We start from the raw sequence: 21030 nt of genomic DNA, 5'->3' as shown, positions 1-21030 counted from the left end.
TGTGTTAGCATGAACGCGCTTCAGGTGTTTCTTCAGGTGTTTCTTCAGGTGTTTCTTCAGGTGTTTCTTCAGGTTACTTGTGCTATTTTGCGCCGTTAAGTACTCCCTTGCTTTTTTAGACATCGTTAGCGCTTGACAGAGATGGCAAAACAAAAGTAAACACATCCTTTACTCAAGTAGAAGTACAGATACTGGTGTTTAAAAATACTCTGGTAGAAGTACTGACTAAACTTCAGTACTCAAGTACAAGTAAAGAAGTATGGGCTTTGAAATGTACTTAAGTAAAAAGTACCCATAACTACTATCTGTTTTAAAGAGTAACTGACCTCACTTTATATTAATAGAACAATAATGTCATTGTTAGCTAATGAATGTTTCGATGCTGACCAACGGCAAAATTACAAAGTTCTCAGTGGTCGCTCTTGTTTAGAGAACACCAGGAAATGATGGATACACGGATCGTGTTCAATACACGGATCGTGTTCAAATCAATAGGCACGCAATGACTCTAAATAATAATGATCACGCCACCAAACACAGATTTAACTAAAGTAACAAACCTTTTGAAATTGTAAGAAGTAAAAGTACAGGTATTTGTGTTAAAAATGTAAGAAGTAAAAGTACAGGTATTTGTGTTCAAAATGTAAGAAGTAAAAGTAAACAGTTGTCAGAAAAATAAGTAGTGGAGTAAAGTACTGATACCAGAAAAATGTACTTAAGTACAGTAACAAAGTATTTGTACTCCACTACTTCCCTCCTCTGGCGCTTGACTATTGTATTCTTGTCCTGAAAGTAATGGGAGTGTACCCATTTAAAAGACTCTAACAAAAGAGAGTTGGGTCTTTATTCACACAACGACTGAGATTACTATTATAACTGCAATTTTTTGGTATATGGGAACATGATAGACTTGAATTTATTTTATTCCAATACAGAAATAAAGTTATTAAACGTAACTTATACAGCTATTTCACTCAGACTTGTTTTGCGGTGGGCATTGTTAAAACATAAAAATATCTTGTAAATAAACTCTTTGCATTTTGTATCTACGTAGAAGACTGACTCTTCTGTCATTTTTGTTAATGATAACGTTGTGTTCAGTAAATGGTGTAATTACATGTTTATGTCATTATCCATAATATAATAGCCTTCCCACATTGCGGTGTGTACCTCTACTTCATCTTAACTCTAAAATGAGAAACAGGAATTGAATAAATATCATTTAAAACGGTTTTATTTTGTTTCAATATATTATAGAATGACAAGAAGTTAAGAGAAAGGATATAGTCTTTGATTTGACTGCTGCGCTCATCGTTGTGTAAGCATTTATGCAAGGCTGCCTCTGGGTGTAAATTATAGTGAGGTGCGTCACATTAGCTTGAAACTGTTCAAATGTATCTTTCTGTTTTCTTTTTTTTAATGATTGGCTGCAAAGGTAAAGCACAACATATCCAATGCCATGTATATAGTATATAATATGGCTCAAACTATGTGTTATCTACACAACTAGTTGCTTAAGTTGATATTATAAACTTTTAATAAAATCATTTTCAATAGCACTGACTGATGGTAAAAGGTTGTTGATGGATGTTATAACTTGTAAATGTCTTTCTTTCTTTTTTAAAGCAAAAGTTACTTTTTCTGTTACATGTCATCAGAGTCCATTACGAAGCAGTGGGTGGTCCCCTGGCTGCCGAGAACCACTCCCTTGCACCGGTCCCCTCCCCTGCATTCCCCTCCTTCTCCTCACCAGGAGCCCTACCCAGCTCACTCTGACCACTTTGCTCAGCACAGAAGAGCAGCCACACAGAAAAAAAAGTTCAAATCAACTCAGAGCAGAGGAGGGAGGAGAGACGGGAGAGAAAACGCCCTGGAAACTTTGGTTGAGAAATAGGAAAAGAGTGACTGAATCCTAACAGACTGCAGAGCTGTGACTGGAAGAAGTGCTTTACTTGTGAAAAGGGGATAGGACACGTTTTCAAGGATGCTCAAGTTGGTGTGAGGCTTCTTGGGCGCAAAGACTGCGCACAGGTAAATATGCACTTTTTCTTTAACTCAGATTTAAGTTTTTCTTAAGAGTGTTTGTGAACTTTGTTGCTGGCTATGCTCTGTTTCCAATGTAATCTTGAAGAAAATGACCTAAAATGACTTGGTATAAGTTTAAGAAACTAAGTTTCAAAATCCAACATTCCTGTTATTTCTCAATAGGGACTTGTAGTCAGTCTGTGTATCCATGCTAAGGTCACAGTGACTTAGTTCTATGCTATTATGTGTGTTTATCTTTTGAGGTGTACTATCAATTTTCCTAAAGGGAGGTTCCCCTAAAGGAAAGTTTTGTGAAGAAAAAACTTGTATTATTGCTTTTTTGTAATGGTGCAAACTCTCAATGTTTTTTGTGAATATCATCATACGTTTTAAATACTGGTTTAAAACAGTGAAAGACAGGAGAAGTGGGTGTGTACCTTGGACCACCACATGAATGCAGAGGGCTAGTCTGGATATGCGCACTTTCCTTATCTTTTAACTGCACACAAAGGTTGTTATCCAAGGTGCATATGAGGGCTGAACCCATTGTTTTTGGTAGAATGTAGGGTATCTTCATAGGATTTTAGTAAAGAAAAACGAGTTACCAAAAGTCACTCTTCTGGTGTAGTTTTTGGAATATTGTGGAGCATGTCCTTTGAATACACATAATCTCTAGTGTTTGGGGTAGTACATTTTTTATTCAGCAATAGAATCTTTCACAAACTAAATGAAACATTGTGTAAAAAGCAGTATAAAGTTAAAGAGTGGCGTTATTTGCGCTTACGTTATCGTTCAGGTGTTTGCTTTATCTGTCCAACGCCCTTTTCTGAGGCTGTGCTGTTTAAAATGTAGGTAATTCTTCAAGCCTGCAGCAACAAGCTTGGGTGTGGATTCCTCTCTTTCACCTCCCTTCACCCCCACCTTTTTTCCCCTCCCTCCCTCCCTCCCTCCCTCCCTTCTTGCTTTGCTGTCTCTTCACAGAGGCACACCCTTTATAAGCAAAAAAAAAAGAGGAAAAAAACCGTGTACATCCTGCAGACGGTTGTCGCAGTTGGTCCCTTTAAACACATTCAAGGTCCTTCATAGTGTATCCAGGGGGCCCCAGCTAAGTTTAAAGTACTGACCATAACTTTTTCTGCCTATGCACTGTGTCGTCATGTGCTGTATTTTTTTTTATCAGTTTAATGGAACAATGAAAACATAGTCATATAAGGGCATTTTCAATACTTTTGTGGAATGTGTCAGAAGGTTCTTTATACGATCAGTTTTTGGCATACCTCTTTTCCAGCAAGTGTTATGTAAGAGAAAGTTGGAAACTGTAACTGCTGCTTTGTACTGAGGCATGTTTGTTTATTATGACTACCATATAACAAATGTTTGAACAGAGAGAGATTTCTCTGTCTTTATTTTACCTTGGCTCTCTTAACCTGGGCACCCGGCCAGGGTGTGGAAGGGAGGAAGACGGGGGGAGAGAGGAGAAGGAGAGAGGAAGAGGGGGAAGAGAGTGAGTAAATGAAGGGGGATGGGCGGGGTGGTGTGCGAGGAGGGGAGTAATGGAATGTAGTGGTTTGGAAAGACAAGCTAATTGAAACCAGGTTTGAGGCAAAGAGGGGGAGTTTAGACTTCGCACTTGTGGCGTAAGAAAGACACGCATTTAATCTGCCCAAAAAGTTCTGCCTAATTTATAAACAACATCTTACACTCAAACTATAATCAGCACATACAGCCTGGGTCCTTTGTTTCGCATTATGTATTTCTTCGAGTTGGGAATAAGGTTTAGCAAAAAGCAGACCATATGTAATCCTTTGTTTAACCTTGCCTGAAAGTCACATTTCTTGGTGTAGAGTTGTCTGTCCTCCATTTCCCTGTCCTGCCACACCCAAAAAAAATGTCAGTGTTAATAAGAGCTGTTTTATGCGCTGCTCTGAACAGCCTTTTCTACAATTCACACTTAACTTATGTCGAGCGCCTAACGGTTATAAATATTCTTAATTTCTCAAATAGCACCTGTCAAAGTGATTGATTGTGACAGCCTGCTTGAAGAGACAAATGGTGCCCCAGGGGTAAAGGTTTTTGTGTAATTTAAGCCCTAAATTATATTTTAGCATTTCAAAAAGTCCTGTTTTACTTGGTATACTTTAGGTGTAAAGTTGTGCTGCAAGAAAAAAAGGAATGGACTTTCACAAACATAACAAAATAGACATAAAGCGCTGAACTGTTTCCTGACTGCCTGCAACTGGAATGCCTGTCGGTTAAGAGGGCCTCATCTTGGCCTGGAGCGCATACTGTTTATATAAATACTTGCACTGTCTATGAATGCAGCGATACAAAGGCTACATTATGTTGTTACCTCGTGCACTGTAAGAATATAGGAATTCAAAAAACCTTGCTGTGAACATCTTGAAGATGCTTCATTGCTCAGGTATTATAGCCAACATTGGCTGTGCACAGTGTCAGTCAAGGGGGTTTTGTTGCACTTGCCACTCATGTGACAAACAGCTTCTTTACCATCCCGAAGAAAAGGACATACCTCATGACTGTTTGGAGTCTTAATTTGATAATGTAAATATATTTTTCACAGAAGTACTATAAATTCTTGCACTTTTGAACGGCAGTACAAGCGCGAGGAGATGTGTTCCTCAGGCGTGCCAGTGTGAAACGGAAAGAAACTGGTCTCTAGCACACTTCCTCTGCCACTTCCTCATTTTTTTGTTGAGTTGGTGTTTGAAAGTAGGGACAACAAGGAGAGGCAAAAAAGGGAGGTAGGTATTGTGAATAAGATACAAAAAGGGAGGGTGATTGGAAACAAACTGTAGCTTTTGTTCACACTTGGTATTTAATTAGAAGCTTGGCTTTCGGATATCCTGCAGTTCCACTAGACTCCCTGAAGTCCCACCCAGGGGATTGGTTGAATAAAACAATAGCACATTTGCAACTGTTCTAGTGAGGGAGCTGCAAATAAACAGCTAACTGAAGTGTGTGATTTGAGAAAGACTTTCTAGGCAATCCACCAAGCACTCCCTTCTCATCCACCCGATGCAGGTCTGGAATGTTTCAGCATGTCCTCAGTTTAATCTGTGGAGCACCTATCATTAGTTTTGCTCACTTTGTTGTTGTGAAATAGTGATTTGAGAAGTATGAGTCATCCCAAGTCCCACATTATACCTCTGTGAGTCACACCCATACACATGCATGCAATTCAGACTTTTTGTTGTAGCTGTTTGGTGGGGCTTCTGCAATCATGGGATTTAGAAAGGGTGTGAACCATTTTTGTGATAAGCTGATAACTTTCGTCACTGCTCTGGCAGACGTCTGCTTTTCGAGTCCATCCAAAAACATTCCATCTTACATGAAGGTTGCCTTGCTGCACGGTCAACCTGACCTTCACTAATTGTCTAACTTACACCCTAGTCCTTACAAACACTGTTATATAGCCTTGCACAAGGAATGACACGCAGCGTCTGTAACAACAACTCCATTTAGAGGCAGACAAGATTGGGGCAACAAGGCATGGAATGTAAATGAATAAAATTCCTACAGCTTTGTTTAAATGTAGGCCTATCTGCTTATCAACTTTGCACTTCTCTGGTCAAGTTGAAATGTTACAAATTAATACATTTACTTATACTGTGCTTATGAATCAAGCTCCTCACAGGAAGTCTTATGTCTATATATACATTCTGCTGCTAGGTTGCCATGTAGTCCTCCTCTTAACCTTCTTGCCTCCTGCTCCATGAATGGGCTTGTATTTGTTCTTGTTCAAACAGCAGCTGTGGAAGAAAATTCGGTAGAAGTTGGGCAGTTGTATGGCACGGAGTATGTAAGGTTGCTATGGATATCTGCTAACCTGTTTAAACGTCACTCTCCTCTTTATCTCTCGGGTTTTACTAGATATTTCACCTGTCCTGGATCACTAGTCATTTCAGAACTACAGCTAAATCCAAAATGTTTTGTTTCATTTTTGCGAAAAAAGGTGCTGTTGTCTTCTTTTGTATAGCTCAAGATTAAATACAATGTCTCAGTGGGATGTAGAGGCTTGTAGTGGTTTATGATGCATTCGAGGTTTCCCAAAAACTCCCCTGTAAACATATTAGATTATACCTCCTTGGATGTCTTAGGGCGTGATAGAAAACAAATATCCGTCATTAATCTTTTTCTTACAGTCTCATACTGTACGGTATAAAATGCTTCTTTTACTTTTAAGATATAGTAGCCTCTCAACGCAACCCTCGGTTCACATTTTGATCTTGTTAAAGCAAAAATAAGAGCATTTAAAGTTTTCTTCAGTTTTCCATTTTGTGCAAAACTCCTGCCAAAGTCACAATGGTTTAATCAGCAGTAGGCCAAGTTGGCGTCACTGGGTGTGCTTTGGTCTTATGCAGGACTTGTGGTTTGGTTTAGGGCCATGTGGACTATGAAGTAAAGAAAATATCTATTTATTTTGACATGCATTCCTTTCACATGTGTCACACATGAATGTCCTGTCTGCAATTTTTAGGGAAGAGTGAAACTAAGATAGGGCCTACTTTGTCTCTGTTTGTGTTACTTCTGCATCAAACTAAATTGAAGAGAGAGGAACAGCGAGTCCATTCTGTTTTGAAAGCACAACTGATTAGGTCACTGCTCCTCTCTCTCCTTCCCTCTCTGCACTGAGGCCTTTTCAGTTGTTTGTAATCAAATTGTATCACTCACCAACATAGCTGTGCCTGATTCACTTACATTTGAGCTTTAATCATTGTCACACAACTCCGGATTTCTGTTCAACAAATTGATTGGATTTGGCTATCAGCCTGATGCATAGACTACAGCCACTTTGATCAGTTCTGTGAATGACCTAAACACAAACTATGACCGTCAAACAGTACAGGAATGTGCGCTCAAGGCAGAGTAGAAGCAACAAAGCCGTGGGATGAAGCCTAAATGGACAATAGTGAGGACTGTTGTTGCATCTACCTTATGCACCAGTTAAAGCCAACACCAATGATGACAATGATAATTGTGATGGTGACATAGATGATGAAAGTGGAACCCGTACAGCCAAACCAGTGTTGCTTCTCAGCACTATTTAAATGTGTTTTTAGGGTGCCTTTAAATATGCATATCTGAGTGGATGTGGTGTTCTTGTTTATTTGAGCATAACCTGGAGTTTGGGGGGTAAATTCAGGGGGGTGAGCACTCAGGCAGGGAGCAGGGTGGGCAGCATAGAATGAGGCTAGAGTCAGAGAGAAAGAGGACATTTCTTTGGAGTTAGTCACTGAGGGGAGAGTTTGGGCTCCCTTCCAGCTGGTCTGACGGCTCTATCAAGGAATGTGTGTGACTGGAGGCCTGGGTGGGGCTGTGCACTTACTGTAGCTGCTCCCTCTGCAAGCAAAGCACAGAGGCAAAGCGACGTGATCCATCTCATGGACTGCTGATTGGTATTTTTTGCCCTTCACCACGTTATGTATTTGCTTTCTCCACTGTTGGGGACCACCCCTTTCGTGACTCCTGACATGATAGTTGCCTGTTTGACTGCAAGTGTGTTTGTGTGTGGCCTTACCAAGGTATTGAGAGCAGAAGTTGGGGAAACCTAATGTCTGGAAGTTATTGCAAATCTCATTTATCAGCAAATCTCACACAAATAGTCAAATGTATCTCATTTACTGTCATGTTCTTATATGTTATATTTGTCAGGGGCTACGGATGGAAATTAGCTCAAAGCTAAAATCTGGCATATTTACAATTGAAGCATTATTTGTCTTAAGTGTTCATTAATGTGCATTTTCCCTATTCAAATAAACGATTAAATGAAAATGAAATGAGAGATCTTACATACCTTTTATCTAATTTTGTTTTGGGCACCACTTATCCATGTGGATTCTATCTCACATTGCCTTCAGACTGGTACTTGACAAAAATCGACTGTGTAATTAAGTCAGCTTTTTACCTGAAAGACTGAGCCTTGGCCGTCTGATTAATATGTCTCTGTAATAGGAGCATGGGTTGGAGAGTGTACACAGCTGCTGTGGCGCATGTCTCCCTATACAAACATAAAGACTTACATGTACTAGCAGGCATTTATCAAAGTTATCTACCATATATTTCGGTAAAGGACTTGTTAAAAAAATCAACAACAAAGCACTCTTAGGCTTAACGTTAAGTCTTTTACAAGCTTTGCACCAATCTCAATATCTTTGTTTAATGAGCATGTCTACTTACTTTCTCTCTATTGCGTTTAGCGTTAGGCATAGACATTTGTTTTAGGGTCTCACAACCACCGTTATTTGGCATAGTTTTCACAAAGTAATCAGCAATTAAGCTTATTGAACATGTGGGGCTAGGAGGGATGATGATGGGCTTGGAGAGCCTGTGTCAAAATATCTTTTTTCTTCTGAGGGACATGTTCCCACTGGTCGATGCCTGTCTGTACACACATCAAGTCTGGTTCTTTTTTCATGCAGACTGACAAAGAGAAGGCTTTGTTTTACAATACGCAGGTGGGTTGAAGCAATAATCCTTGTCAGTCTGGTAAAATGTTGGGCTTGTCACAGCGAGTAAAATTAAGATTGACTTGGTATGCAAGATGACACTTGAAATCTAAACCATGTGTGCAGTTGCAACATTTTCACTTAATTTGATGATATGATTGTTGTAATTCTACATTGGTAATTGTGGGGAAATTCACAAGCATCTTACATTTCCTTTTTACATTGCTATTGGACTGGATTTGCATCTTCTTAACTTTCAATATGAAATGTTATGAGACTGAACTCTACCCGTGATAGAGAATGTGTTAGTATCTTCTCATTTGCAGAGGTGAGGGCCACACCAAAACATGGAGCTGGATTTATTTACTTAAAGGGAGTCTTTCACATAATTGCTTTCCAGGGTCGATACTGCTACTACTGTTGGTTAATTATTTAAGCATCTCAAGGCCCTGAATGGTTATGGGAAGGTTCATTGAGCACGTAAACTAAAATGCAGAGAGTAAAATCCCTAATGTAACCACAGTACCTGGGGTTTTGTCATGTTGGGACAATAGACTGTATAAAATAGGTTGATTCGCACCTCTTAAAGCAACAATGACTTGTGAGGAATATGTTTCGTTATCTGTCAAACTTGCGTGTGAAATGTTGCTGCGTAAGAGAGCTGCATGATGGAATCAGAGTAGACTTGTTTTGCATGATAACAGTAAAAGTTATTGTTCTTTTCATTTAAATCCTGTTTTATCATATTATTTAAATTCCAATCCTGTTTTTGTTTTTCTGTCTACAGAAGCCAAGAGAACAAGAACCACAGCATCTGACTGTAGGCCTTGGCCTTGCTTGAGCAATCCAAGGTGAGAGGAGAATTACATTACTTATCGCCCTTCACTCTAATCCAAGCCTAGTATCTAGTCAGTGTCACGGTGCCACCTAAGAACAGCGTTGTATTATGTGGCGAGACACCAAAACCTCTGTTGGAATGTTTTTAGCAAAGCCTCCTTTGAACCTGGAAGGTCATATCACTACCATTCAGCTGTGAAAGTTCTGCCTTATGGAAACCTGACACTTGCCTTCTTCTGCTCCCTGTGCCTTCTCTTTTCCGCCCTCCTTCCTCCCCCCACCACCTGTTCTGCTTCAATCCCTTTCCCCTTCTTATGACACAAACTATGCCATGCTCAAACAGTTTTAACTGTTTGTATTTGGCAGGTCTGGATGATGTATTCCTTAAGAGGGGAATGATAGCAGTAGAAGCTATACCAAACCTAAACCAATAGGCCAGTGAGGCTGTGACCGAGGCATACCCAGGACAGCTCTGTGGGCGCACTCGAATAGAAAGTATTGCCTGACTGACTGTCTTCACATCCCCCCTTGCTCAACCCACATTCCAGGCTTTAATACAATTTGATGGATAAACAAGTTCATCTGTTTCTGTTGGTTCCCTTTAATGCTTCTTGCCAAAATTATCATTTTGTTCGATCCTCAAATATGCTTTTGGTGAAATCAATAATCAAATCAAAGACATATGACATCAGGTATCTATCTCAGGCATTTCAGTCAAATTAAAGGCTAAGAATAGAGGACTGGTTCATGCTCATGTTGCCTGATTGCTCTGAGTGACAGACTGCCTGCCTGTCTTATGATCCCAAGAACAGAGGCTTACTTATTAAGCACCTGTTTGCACAATTCAAAATTCACATATAATCCTATGATCTTTGTCAAGTTAATGGTTCCTCTCTGCTCTATTTCCAAAATATAGCTTATACTATGTTAGGGTAATTTCTAAGCTTTTCTTCATAGGAATTGCCCTACTTGAGACTGATAAAGAATGAAGACAGAAAGTGAGGTCTTAATATTGAGGATGCCCTCTGCACAGCTGTTGAAAGTTGCTGTTACCACATCAGTGATAACCCTGCGTTGTCATTCTCCGTTGGCTGTTTTCTCCCGCTTCTTACTTTAAACTTGTGTGCTAACATTCCACAGAGCAGTTTCACAACCATTCCTTTCCCTTTCTATCTTACTATCTTGCTCACTTTCATTTGTTCTACCATTTCCTCTCTATCTCCCTCCCTCTCTCCTTCCTTCCCTCCTATGTTGCTGTGAGCCCCAGCCCCTCCCTGCAGATAGCTGCCAGAAATATGTTAAAGCTGTGAGAACAAGGACAGCTCAAATAGTTAATTCTCGATCATACAAGCCTCAGAGCGATTGTAAAATAAGAGAGCTGTATCCTGAAGTTTTCCCTGTTGAATTAGAAAATAGTTTTCTCACCATTGGTATTAGGGATCTTTTGTAAACACATTAATGTTGCCTTTCACTTCCCTTTCTGAAATTTTATTTTTCAAAAACACTTAATCTTGCCACTTATATTATTTCCCCCTCTCAAACTGAAGCTGAATAGTTTTGTGTTAATTCAAGACCTCAGAAATAAAGTAAATCAAGATCATGTGAAAAAAAATTTCAGACGTTCTTGTCTGTTTTTAGTTAATGGATGAATAGAGGTGGTGGATATATACAATGTGCAGCATTGGTTCAAACCAGTCCAAATAATCTTAGGCTGAGATACAAGCCTGGTTAAGAAACTATAACTGGCAAGTTCAGTTGTGGAATTTGATCTGCATGAGTTAATTGGGTAAAGCTGGGTCTTTGGCACGGCAAACCTTGTTTGTCCCTTCCTTGCTCACACATTTCAGCTATGTTGGATTCATAACATGGTATGGATACTGTAAGTCTTGAGGTCTTGAAAGTTTCATGTTACTGGCTTCAGTCAGGACACAGTGACAATGCGAGAGAAAGAGGAGGAAGAAGATCAGGTTGTGGATGCCTGTCAGTGGTTGGCGTCATGCTTGGCATAAATACCATCCCAGCTCCGGTGTTATCACTATCAGTGGACTTGGCTCTCATTATTCAGTCTTGACAGTGAACAAAAGGCTATTTTAGAGAGCAGGGTTATTACTTCATAGCATTACATGGATTTTCCAGTATTAAAAAAGGACCACTCTTTTTTTAAATTCCTTTGTTCCCAACATCATGTTGTCTTACGAAACTGTATTGTAACTTCAGTGAATAGGTTAGGGATTTGTGTCCTATACGGTTTTAATCAGGTTGTTTACTGTGATGCAAATAGCATGGAAAACTTTTCTACATTTGTGTTGAAAGTAGTAATTTTTCAGATTGACATTGAAATACGTTTTTTCTCAGATAGTTTTCCTGAAGACAGAAAGTCTTTGTTCAGACCTTACATTAGTGTTTCAGATCCATCAGTTTAGTCATCTTTCTTAGACTTTATTTGTCTTATTTTGTAAGTGTATGTAAATAAAAAAGTGTTTGCAAATATGGCTGATTACAGACAAATATACAGTTCTTTGAAACTTTCTGAATGGCTGCGCATTTTGATTTGGTAAATTGCAACAGTCAGCAACAGGATGATTTCTTCAATTGAAAGGACAGTTGAATCACATTCCTGTCAGTGTCTTATGGTGCAATATATTTCAGTGTTTAAGTACAGTCCAATATTGACTGGTTGGTGTTGGTATGATGAACTAGAACATTTGATCAATGCTGAAGCAGTGGAAGAAAAGAACGACCTTGGTTTTTAAACGAATATTTTAGGAAAAATAACATATGATCTGTGGGATCAATGTAAACCACTTTGCACAATAGTATTTGCCAAATGAATGCAAATAAAAAAACATGCCAACCATTGCAAGCTAGGTAGAAACACATGGCTTAGACAGCTTTTTTTAATTAAAGGTGTGGGTTGAGAAGAGTTTGGTAATAATAAAACAATGGGTTGTCTGTTCTCAAGAGCAGGGATGGTAGAACTGGTCAACATTTTTGAAAAGGCCAGTCTGAGAATCATATAAACAAACCTTAATATCTTGAAATTCTTGCATATGTGTTTACTATAGTCCACATCATAATATCAGTAATAGTAAACCTGAGCATGTCTGTAAATCTGCTTGAATTATTACATTATTGTTTCCTTACTAAATAGAATTATGCATCATGGCCAGAAATACACTATCTACTGAACTTAATTACAAACCAAGCATTATATGTTCAATTATTTTGCATTGCTGACTACCTTGAAAATGATCAATTTTGGGAAGTTGTGGTAGTCATTGAGATACATATATGGTCAACCTAGATTAAAACTGAAACATAGCTGTCATTACTAAGCAGAGTAAGAAGATTGATGTCAGTTGATGTCAGAAAGAATGTGTTGATGAGATAGCATGTACAAACGTGCTGCTGTATGAGTTACTGTGTATTTATGAGCCTTTATGTATGTTTTCATAAAGCAAGGCAGCTTAACTATTATTGTTCTCTCTATTGACATTAGAGCTTTGGGTTGGGTGCAGTATTGGGCTGCTTTCCTTAGGGCAGGGTGTGGTCTGACTCAAACCAAATTGCCAAATCACAAAGCACCCAGTAGGAAAGGGCATGATGGTTTCTAAAGGGTCTGACATAGTTTTACCACCATCTAGTGTTCACCATAGGGTCAAACAAGACACAACAACTCACATTAATGTTAAATATAGGATTTAGCTTGATTATGATCTGGAATAAAATACTGACAAAAAGTCATGCAATGCTTGTAATTACCTTATAATTAATGATTATTATTGTCTTTTTCTGTCTATGTAGGAAAACAAAGATTGAGTTTTCAACACACCGGGGCTATAGAGGAAAGACAAATCAAGGTATTTTATAAAGTTAAAGTCACAACAAATCCTTTGTATTTCTATAGCTTATCCTGTATACTTTTCTTGCCAACTACAATGTTTGTTTTGTCTCAGATCTCTTATTTTATGGTTATGTCAACAGATGGCTGAAGAGGAGGAGACCAGAGAGGTGCTCTTTCAAGATTGGGAGGGTCCAGACAAATCTGGCTTTACAATTGAACAGACAGGTGGAGAGATCTTTGTTGGGGAGGTTAAAGGAGAGTCACCTGCAGCACGTTCTGGAAAAGTATATGAAGGTAGCACATTCTCCTTTTTTGTGTGAATTGGTGTGAATTAAGATTGTTCTCACCTACAAGTTGTTTGTGTTCTTAACAGACATTTTTTCTGCTGTCTGTACAAAATTCATAGGTGACCAGATTGTCGGCGCCACAGTATACTTTGATAACATGAGCTCAGAAGAAACAGCTGAACTACTAAAGACATTGAACCGTCACAAAGTTGGACTGAAGCTGCAAAACAAAGGAGACAAATCCCCTTGCTGCTCGCCCTTGAGCACACCATGTCGTTCACCAATCGGCACCCTGACATGGGAAGGAAAGACCCGGTTTGGAGGTTCCAGTCCAGATATCATCCTTGTAAATTATACTTTTTTTTAAATGATTTTATTTTAATTACACAGATTTGTTTATTGGGAAGCTAATGAACAAAATACATATTATGTTAACATTTCTATATTATATAACATCCTGTCTTTTATATCAACAGGGCGGGGAGGATGAAGACTACAAAAGAATATACACAAAAAAGATTAAGCCCAGGCTGAAGTCTGAAGACCTTGCAGAAGGCGTGGATGTTCGCACAGAGCGGCATAGCAGCACAAGCAGCGATGGAAGCACAATTACTACCGTCACCCGCCGCATCACGACCTACACTGTGGATATGCCGGGTGGCATAAGTGAGCAACTTGAACTTTCAAGCCCAGAGTTCAAGGGGCTAAGGCAAGAATCTGGTGATGGCTCTTCTCATACCATAATCTCACATGGCAGCCCCGCAGGTAAAGTGGGAGCAGAGGGGAACGTTTTTGACTCAAGCAATGTCTCTTACACTGGGCCACAAGTTGGCTCCATAGAGACACGCTGGGGTACTGGGGGAGTTCAGACCACAAGAACTTCAGGAGAGGTAGAAGGTCTCAGATTTAAAGGGTCTAACTTTGGAGGATCAGGGAGCCAGGGGGGCAGTGAGATCTCAAGTAGGAGTGGAGAGCAAGTTGATGGAGGTATGCAGGTGTTAGGAACAAGCATGACAGTAAGAGACAGCGCAAACACCGATAAGCATGTTGCAATAGGAGGGTTCGGGGGTGGAGATGAGAATGGAGGGTTAACTAATCTGTCTTCACCAGGAAAGAGCGTGACGATTTCGACTTCATCCATGTTTAAAACACAGGAGGGAAGTGTTGACACCAGTTTAGATGAGAAGAAAAAGTTAAAGTTATCTGAAATCAGTTACCCGCAGGCAAAGGGATCAGGCCGTTTGGACAATTCGAATGTCCGACTTGAAGGAGGTTCCATATGTGTTGATAAAGAATTGAGTGATGGCAGGATAGGAGGATCGGCAATACAAAAAGGCAAAATCACCTCTGGATTTTCATCAGGGCCAGGAAAGATTTCAATGGCAGGGCGGGATGTCGACCTTACAGGTTCAAAGTTCAAAGGTGAGCTTGATGCTGAACTGCCAAGCACAAAGGTTCAAATTCCATCCCTATCTGGGCCAAATAAAGATGTAAACCTAAGGGGTTCCAAAGTAGAGGGGAATATTGATGTTACAGTGACTGAGGGAGGAATAAAGACAGACAACATAGATATTAAAAGTCCCACTTTTAATATTAAGGAGAAAGAAGGAGATTCAAAAATGCCTCGGATAAAGATATCATCATTTGGGGTCAAGGGGACAAAAGTTGACGCAAAAACTTCTGGGGTTGACATTGAAGGAGCAGAAATTGATGGTGGAAAGTCTGATGTAAAAGTGGAAGGAGCGAAAATCAAGATACAATCATTTGGCTTCACAGGTCAGAAGGTTGAAGCTTCAGATGTTGATGTAAAACTTGCCAAACCTGAAATTGATTTCAGGGTACCTGAGGTTGATGTCAATGCATCCAAAGTTAATGTTAAAAGCCCATATGTAGACATTAATGCTTCCAAAGTGGATATTGACTATGAGGGACCTCGAGGTGGATTTAACCAGTCGAAATGTACAATGCCAACCATTGGCATGAAAAGTCAGGAACTGGAAGCTCCCAAAATAAAAGGGAATGTGGACGTGTCAGTGCCAAAGATATTTGGGTTGAAAGGTCCAAAACTGGAAGGTCCAGACGTTGATGTTGACCTTCCTAAAGCTAACATTGTTGTGAAAGCACATGGAGTTGACATTAAAGGTCCACAGGTTGATATTGCAGGGCCAAAGGGTGGATTTGAAAGGCCAAAAATCAAAATGACATCATTTGGCCTCAAAGGTCCAAAAGTGGAGGGTCCAGATGTTGATGTTAACCTTCCTAAAGGTAACATTGATTTGAAAGGACCTGGAGTGGACATTAAAGGTCCACAGGTTGAAATGCCTAAATTCAAAATACCGTCCTTTGGCGTAAAAACTCCAAATGTTGAAGGATCAGAGGGTGATGTCACCCTCTCAAAAGTTGACATTGAAATGAAGGCCCCTGACATGGACGTGAAAGGACCAGATTTTGACGACAAAAGTACAAGTGGTAAAATCGGAGGACCAGCATTCAAACTGCCCAGCATTTCTGGACCAAAAATTCCAGATGTGGATTTACACCTCAAAGGACCCAAAGTCAAGGGGGATGTCGATGTGTCATCTTCAAAAGTTGAAGGAGACATTTTTGATATTAACCTGAAAGGCCCTAAAATCAAAGGGGATGTGAACGTGTCAGTGCCAAAGATATCAACTGACATACAAAGACCTGAAGTTAAAATCAAAGGTCCAGGAGTTGACATTGAAGGGCCAAAGGGTAGATTTGAAATGCCAAAACCCAAAATGCCATCATTTGGGTTAAAAGGTACAAAAGTGGAGGGTCCAGACGTTGATGTTAACCTTCCTAAAGCTGACTTTCATGTGAAAGCACCTGAAGTTGACATTGGAGGTCCAAAAGTTCATATTGAAGGAGTAGATGTTGATGGCCAAAAAGGAACATTCAAAATGCCGAAAATCCAAATGCCATCATTTGGCTTGAAAGGTTCAAAAGTGGAGGGTCCAGACATTGCTATTAAACTTCCCAAAGCTGAAATTGATGTTAAAGGACCCGAGGTTGACCTCAAAGGACTAGATGTCAATGTTGAAGGCCCTGATGCAAAATTAAAAGGAACCAATATCAAACTGTCCAGCAGTTCTGGACCGAAAATTCCCATGCCAGATGTGGATTTCAACCTGAAAAGCCCCAAACTCAAAGGCGATGTGGACATGTCAATGCCAAAGACAAAAGGAGACCTAAACAGACCTGAAGTTGACATCAAATGTCCAGATGTTGACATTGAAGGGACAAAGAGTGGCTTTAAAATGCCTAACATCAAAATGCCATCATGGAACATCAAAGGTTCCAAGTGTGAAGGTCCAGAAGTTGATATAAACCTTCCGGAAGCGAATATTGATGTTAAAACACCTGATGTTGACATAACAGGTCCAGCAGTTGATTTTGAAGGGCCAAAAGGTGGCTTTGAAATGCCGAAAATCAAAATGCCATCATTTGGCTTGAAAGGACCAAAAGTGGAGGGTCCAGACATTAATATTAACCTTCCCAAAGCTGATATTGATGTTAAAGCGCCTCACTTGGATATTAAAGGACCAGATGTCGACATTGAAAGTCCAAGTGGTAAAATCAAAGGTCACAAATTCAAAATGCCAACCATTTCAGGACCAAATCTCTCCATGCCAAATGTTGATTTTAACCTGAAAGGCCCCAAACTCAAAGGCGATGTGGACATGTCAATGCCAAAGATAAAAGGAGACATAAAAAGACCTGAAGTTGAAATCAAAGCTCCAGCGGTTGATATTGAAGGGCTGAAAGGTGGAATTAAAATGCCAAAAATCCAAATTCCATCATTTGGCTTCGAAGGTCCAAAAGTTGAGGTTCCAGATGTTGATATTAACCTTCCCAGAGCAGACATTGATGTGAAAGCACCTAAAGTTGACATCAATCTGAGAGGTCCCACAATCAAAGGTGATGTGGGAGTGTCAGTGCCAAAGATAGAGGGAGACATAGAAAAACCTGCTGTTGACATCAAAGGTCCACAGGTCGATTTTAAAGTTCCTAAGGGGGGATTTACAATGCCTACAATGACCATGCCATCACTTAACATTAAAGATCCAAAGGTTGAGGGTTCAGCCTTCAACATAAACATTCCCAAAGGAAACATTGATGTGAAAGCACCTGATGTTGATTTCAAAGTGAAAGGTCAAAAAGTCAAAGGAAAAATAGATGCATCCTTGCCCAAATTGGATTCAGATATCAAAGGTCCGACCATCACTATGGAAGGTGTGTCTATTGATTCTGAAAAGACAGGTATAACATTTCCCAAGTTCAAAGGTCCTAAGTTTGGAATGAAATCCCCAGAAGTCGAGGGGAAAACACTCATGTACAGTGTGGAAGCAAAAGGTTCCAAAACAGAACTGCCAGGTAGTGACACAGGTCTTGATGCCCCTGACATTAATATCAACGTTAAGGGGAAGAAGGGGAAATTCAAACTTCCAAAAGTGAAAGGAAAGGCAAAGAAACCCGAAGGTGATATAGAAACGCCTGCAGTAGACCTGGATGTAGACACACCCAATATTCAAGTCAAGGGAACAAAGGTAAAGAAGCCGCGTTTTGGTAAGCTTCATTTTCCTGATGTGGAATTAGATATGAAATCTCCAAAATTGAAAGGTGATGGATCTTTACCAGAGGGCATTGACAGTCCAAATATTCATTTGGGAGGGACGGATATGCAATTTAAGACTCCTAATATTAAAATGCCAAATGTGAATGTAGCTTCTGATGTCGATACACATTTGAACAGAGAGGCAACTATGTCTGTAGGTTTTAAAGGCCCAAACAGAAATGTGAGCTCTGGTGCAGAGCTTGATGCAAGTGCTTCAGGCCGCAGTGGAAGTGGGGCCCTTCATTACCCAGAAGGTACTGTAACATTTCCTAAAATCAAGGTACCACAATTTGGCATTATTCAGCCTCAGGAGGAAGTCCAGGGAGGTGAAGGAAGTTGGCAAGTTAGTTCACCAAATATTGAGGTTCCCAGTCCAGAACTTAGGCAAAGAGAAGGCAAAATAAGGGTAAAGATGCCAACATTCTTTGGCAAATCTAAAGCAAAGGGTAGTAGTGCGGGTGACCTTCGAGGACCAGAGGTAGGGTTGAGTACAAGTGGAAAAGGCGGTAAGGTACATACCGGGGGACTGACGGCTGGAAAATTAGAATTTGAGGGTGATCCTGGGCTCAGTGTGTCAGCTAAAGGAAAGTCAGCCTCACTAGATCTATTTAAGAAATCAAGGCATCGATCTTCTTCTCTGAGTGATGAGGGGGGGCCTGCAGTGAGTTCTCCTTCAGCTCACTTAGAAGCTGAGGGTGGCGACATTTCTTTAGACCTAGGAGAAAGCAAGGTCAAAGGAAAGAAAGGCAAGTTGAAGTTTGGCACCTTTGGAGGTTTCGGTGCAAAGTCAAAGGGCTCATATGAAGTGTCACTTGGTGGGGAGGGTGAAGCAGGTGCAGGTGTTTCTTTACCCTCTAAGACATCGAGATTGTCTTCATCCTCCAGCAGTGACAGTGGTTCGAGAGGTGGTTTCAGGTTCCCAAGACTTGAACTTTCTGTTTCACCAAAAAAATGATGAACAAATTAATAATGAGATAAATTAAACCCTCTCATGTACACCCAAATAGACTCACCTAACATGGAGATTTTTTAAAAAGATTTTAAGAATCTAAGGGGACGTACACAGTCATCTCAATTATGGTTAACTATGAGTAGTTACTTTTTTCAATGAATAGACAAGAGTGCATGAGATTGTTTAAAATCCCTTATCACTGTAAATAAGATTAAATTGTATTGTGATAATAACTTTTGTTTTTGTTTGTACATAGTCCAGATTTATTGAACATATGCCATATCATCCCATTCTCACAAGTAGTTTTAGTATTACAGGGTGGTCTTTTCTCCTATTGCATTATATTAAATTAATGGTATTAATGAATGGGTGTGGAATATTTGTATCCACAGAACATATAGTTACGATTTTTTTGAAGGAAAATGTTGTTTATACACAGACACAAATGCAAACAGTTATCAGTTTTTTTGTGTATTAAATGATTTAATTTTCAAGCTTTTGTTATTATATAATCAGTGCAAAGGCTATTTAGGAAACATCTAACTGGCACTTTCTAACACAATCCAAAGAATAATAGTGTTGTATATTCCTTAATTACAGAGAAAAATCCTGTTTGAACTACCAACTCTCTCAAATGCTGTCAGTACTTTACTGTTAATTTTGAAATAAACTTTATTAACCTTCAGAATCTGTACCATTTACAAAAAGTATGCAACGTATTAAACATATTTGCTTCCTATTCATGTGTCATTTTCATTCTGACCTGTTTTATTATCCTCTGTATTTTTTTTCTGTCACTCTCTCTTTGTACACAAACCTAATGATTATGTAATAAGATGTCACAAATAAAATCACTTTTTGATTGCGAACAGAATCAGTGTTGATTGAGAGTTGCTTAGTTTTTTATCAGATTTGAGATTTTACATTGTTCTTTTAATCAATATTTGCCATTGCTTTAATCGTGTGATAGGATACATGCAATATATGATTTAGTTTTGATTTCTTTCTACCACCGGAGTACGTTAGGTCTTTTCAACAGCGATTGCCAGAAGAAGTACTCAGATATTTTATTTAAGCAAAAGTAGCAATTGCACATTTTAAAAACACTCTTAAACAAGTTACAGTTCTGCATCAAAACATATTTATGAAAGTAAAAGTACTTTTCAGAATCATATAAACCACAAGATTATGATTATTGATGTACATGTGTCTATCACTGCTGGTAAAGGTGGAACTCAATTTCTTTACTTTATATACTGCTGCCAGATGAACTCCCATATCGATAATAGTATTAAAAACTTGAAAAATATCCCTTTAAGGTACATTTAAAACAGATACAAATGTGCGTTTAATTTGAGTTATGTCAAAATTAAGTTAACTATGGACATCATGCGATTAATTGCAATTCAATTGTTTAAACGATTGACATCCCAAAAATATGTACAATATTTATCATCAAGCAATTAGTCCAACTTTAATTGTTATTTATAATTTTGAGACATACTTAGACTTGATATCGGTGAGGTCACCACTGTACCTCACCTCGTGTACCCACCAACTAAGTCAATTTACTCAAGCACTATACCTAGCTAATTTACTTATTTCATTTAGATGCCACTTTGTACTTTTACTTTACTCTACAATTCAGAGGTTAATCTTGCATTTTAAGTCCAACATATTTATTTGAGTTACATTGCAGATTTGGATATTGATAACAATGTGAAATATAAACAAACCTTAAATCAGACTTTAGTTTTCGTGATTATCAAGTCCCACAAACAATTTAGCAATATATTTGATTGTGGGTGCTTGATAAGACTAAACATTAGATCCTTATAAACTAGCATATTCATTACTCGATATTCTCTTGGTTAAAGACTGTTGGCTATTTTACATATTTAGATACCCCCGAAGCTTTTTGCCTATTTAAACAAAAAATACCTTAACCTAAAGTATTCTTTAATGTTTAAATAAAGCCTAAT

The 21030-nt window shown here is 39.1% G+C and overlaps 1 protein-coding gene across 1 annotated transcript; it reads left to right on the top strand.

Moving 5' to 3' along the window:
• Nucleotides 1–1792: 1792 nt before the first annotated feature.
• On the top strand, nt 1793–19922 carry LOC104942594 (neuroblast differentiation-associated protein AHNAK). Its single transcript, XM_010767839.1, has 6 exons — nt 1793–2031; nt 9280–9343; nt 13134–13189; nt 13314–13467; nt 13580–13806; nt 13937–19922. Exons 4-6 carry the CDS (start codon nt 13314–13316, stop codon nt 19049–19051), a joined length of 5496 nt encoding a protein of 1831 aa, XP_010766141.1. The 5' UTR covers nt 1793–2031; nt 9280–9343; nt 13134–13189; the 3' UTR covers nt 19052–19922.
• Nucleotides 19923–21030: the final 1108 nt, after the last annotated feature.

This window comes from Notothenia coriiceps, unplaced genomic scaffold (assembly GCF_000735185.1).
Source record: "Notothenia coriiceps isolate Sejong01 unplaced genomic scaffold, NC01 NC01_scaffold00004796, whole genome shotgun sequence".
In the NCBI taxonomy this organism is placed as follows: Eukaryota; Metazoa; Chordata; class Actinopteri; order Perciformes; family Nototheniidae; genus Notothenia; species Notothenia coriiceps.
The sequence above is the reverse complement of the archived record's forward strand: the minus strand, read 5'-3'. Positions and strand labels throughout refer to the sequence as shown.

Bases quoted from the DNA above. Each gene is read 5' to 3' on its own strand.
- LOC104942594 (XM_010767839.1), top strand. From the start codon at position 13,314: ATGGCTGAAGAGGAGGAGACCAGAGAGGTGCTCTTTCAAGATTGGGAG. The intron at 13,468-13,579 runs GTAGCACATTCT...CAAAATTCATAG, and splicing joins TTCTGGAAAAGTATATGAAG to GTGACCAGATTGTCGGCGCC. The intron at 13,807-13,936 runs GTAAATTATACT...TTATATCAACAG, and splicing joins CCAGTCCAGATATCATCCTT to GGCGGGGAGGATGAAGACTA.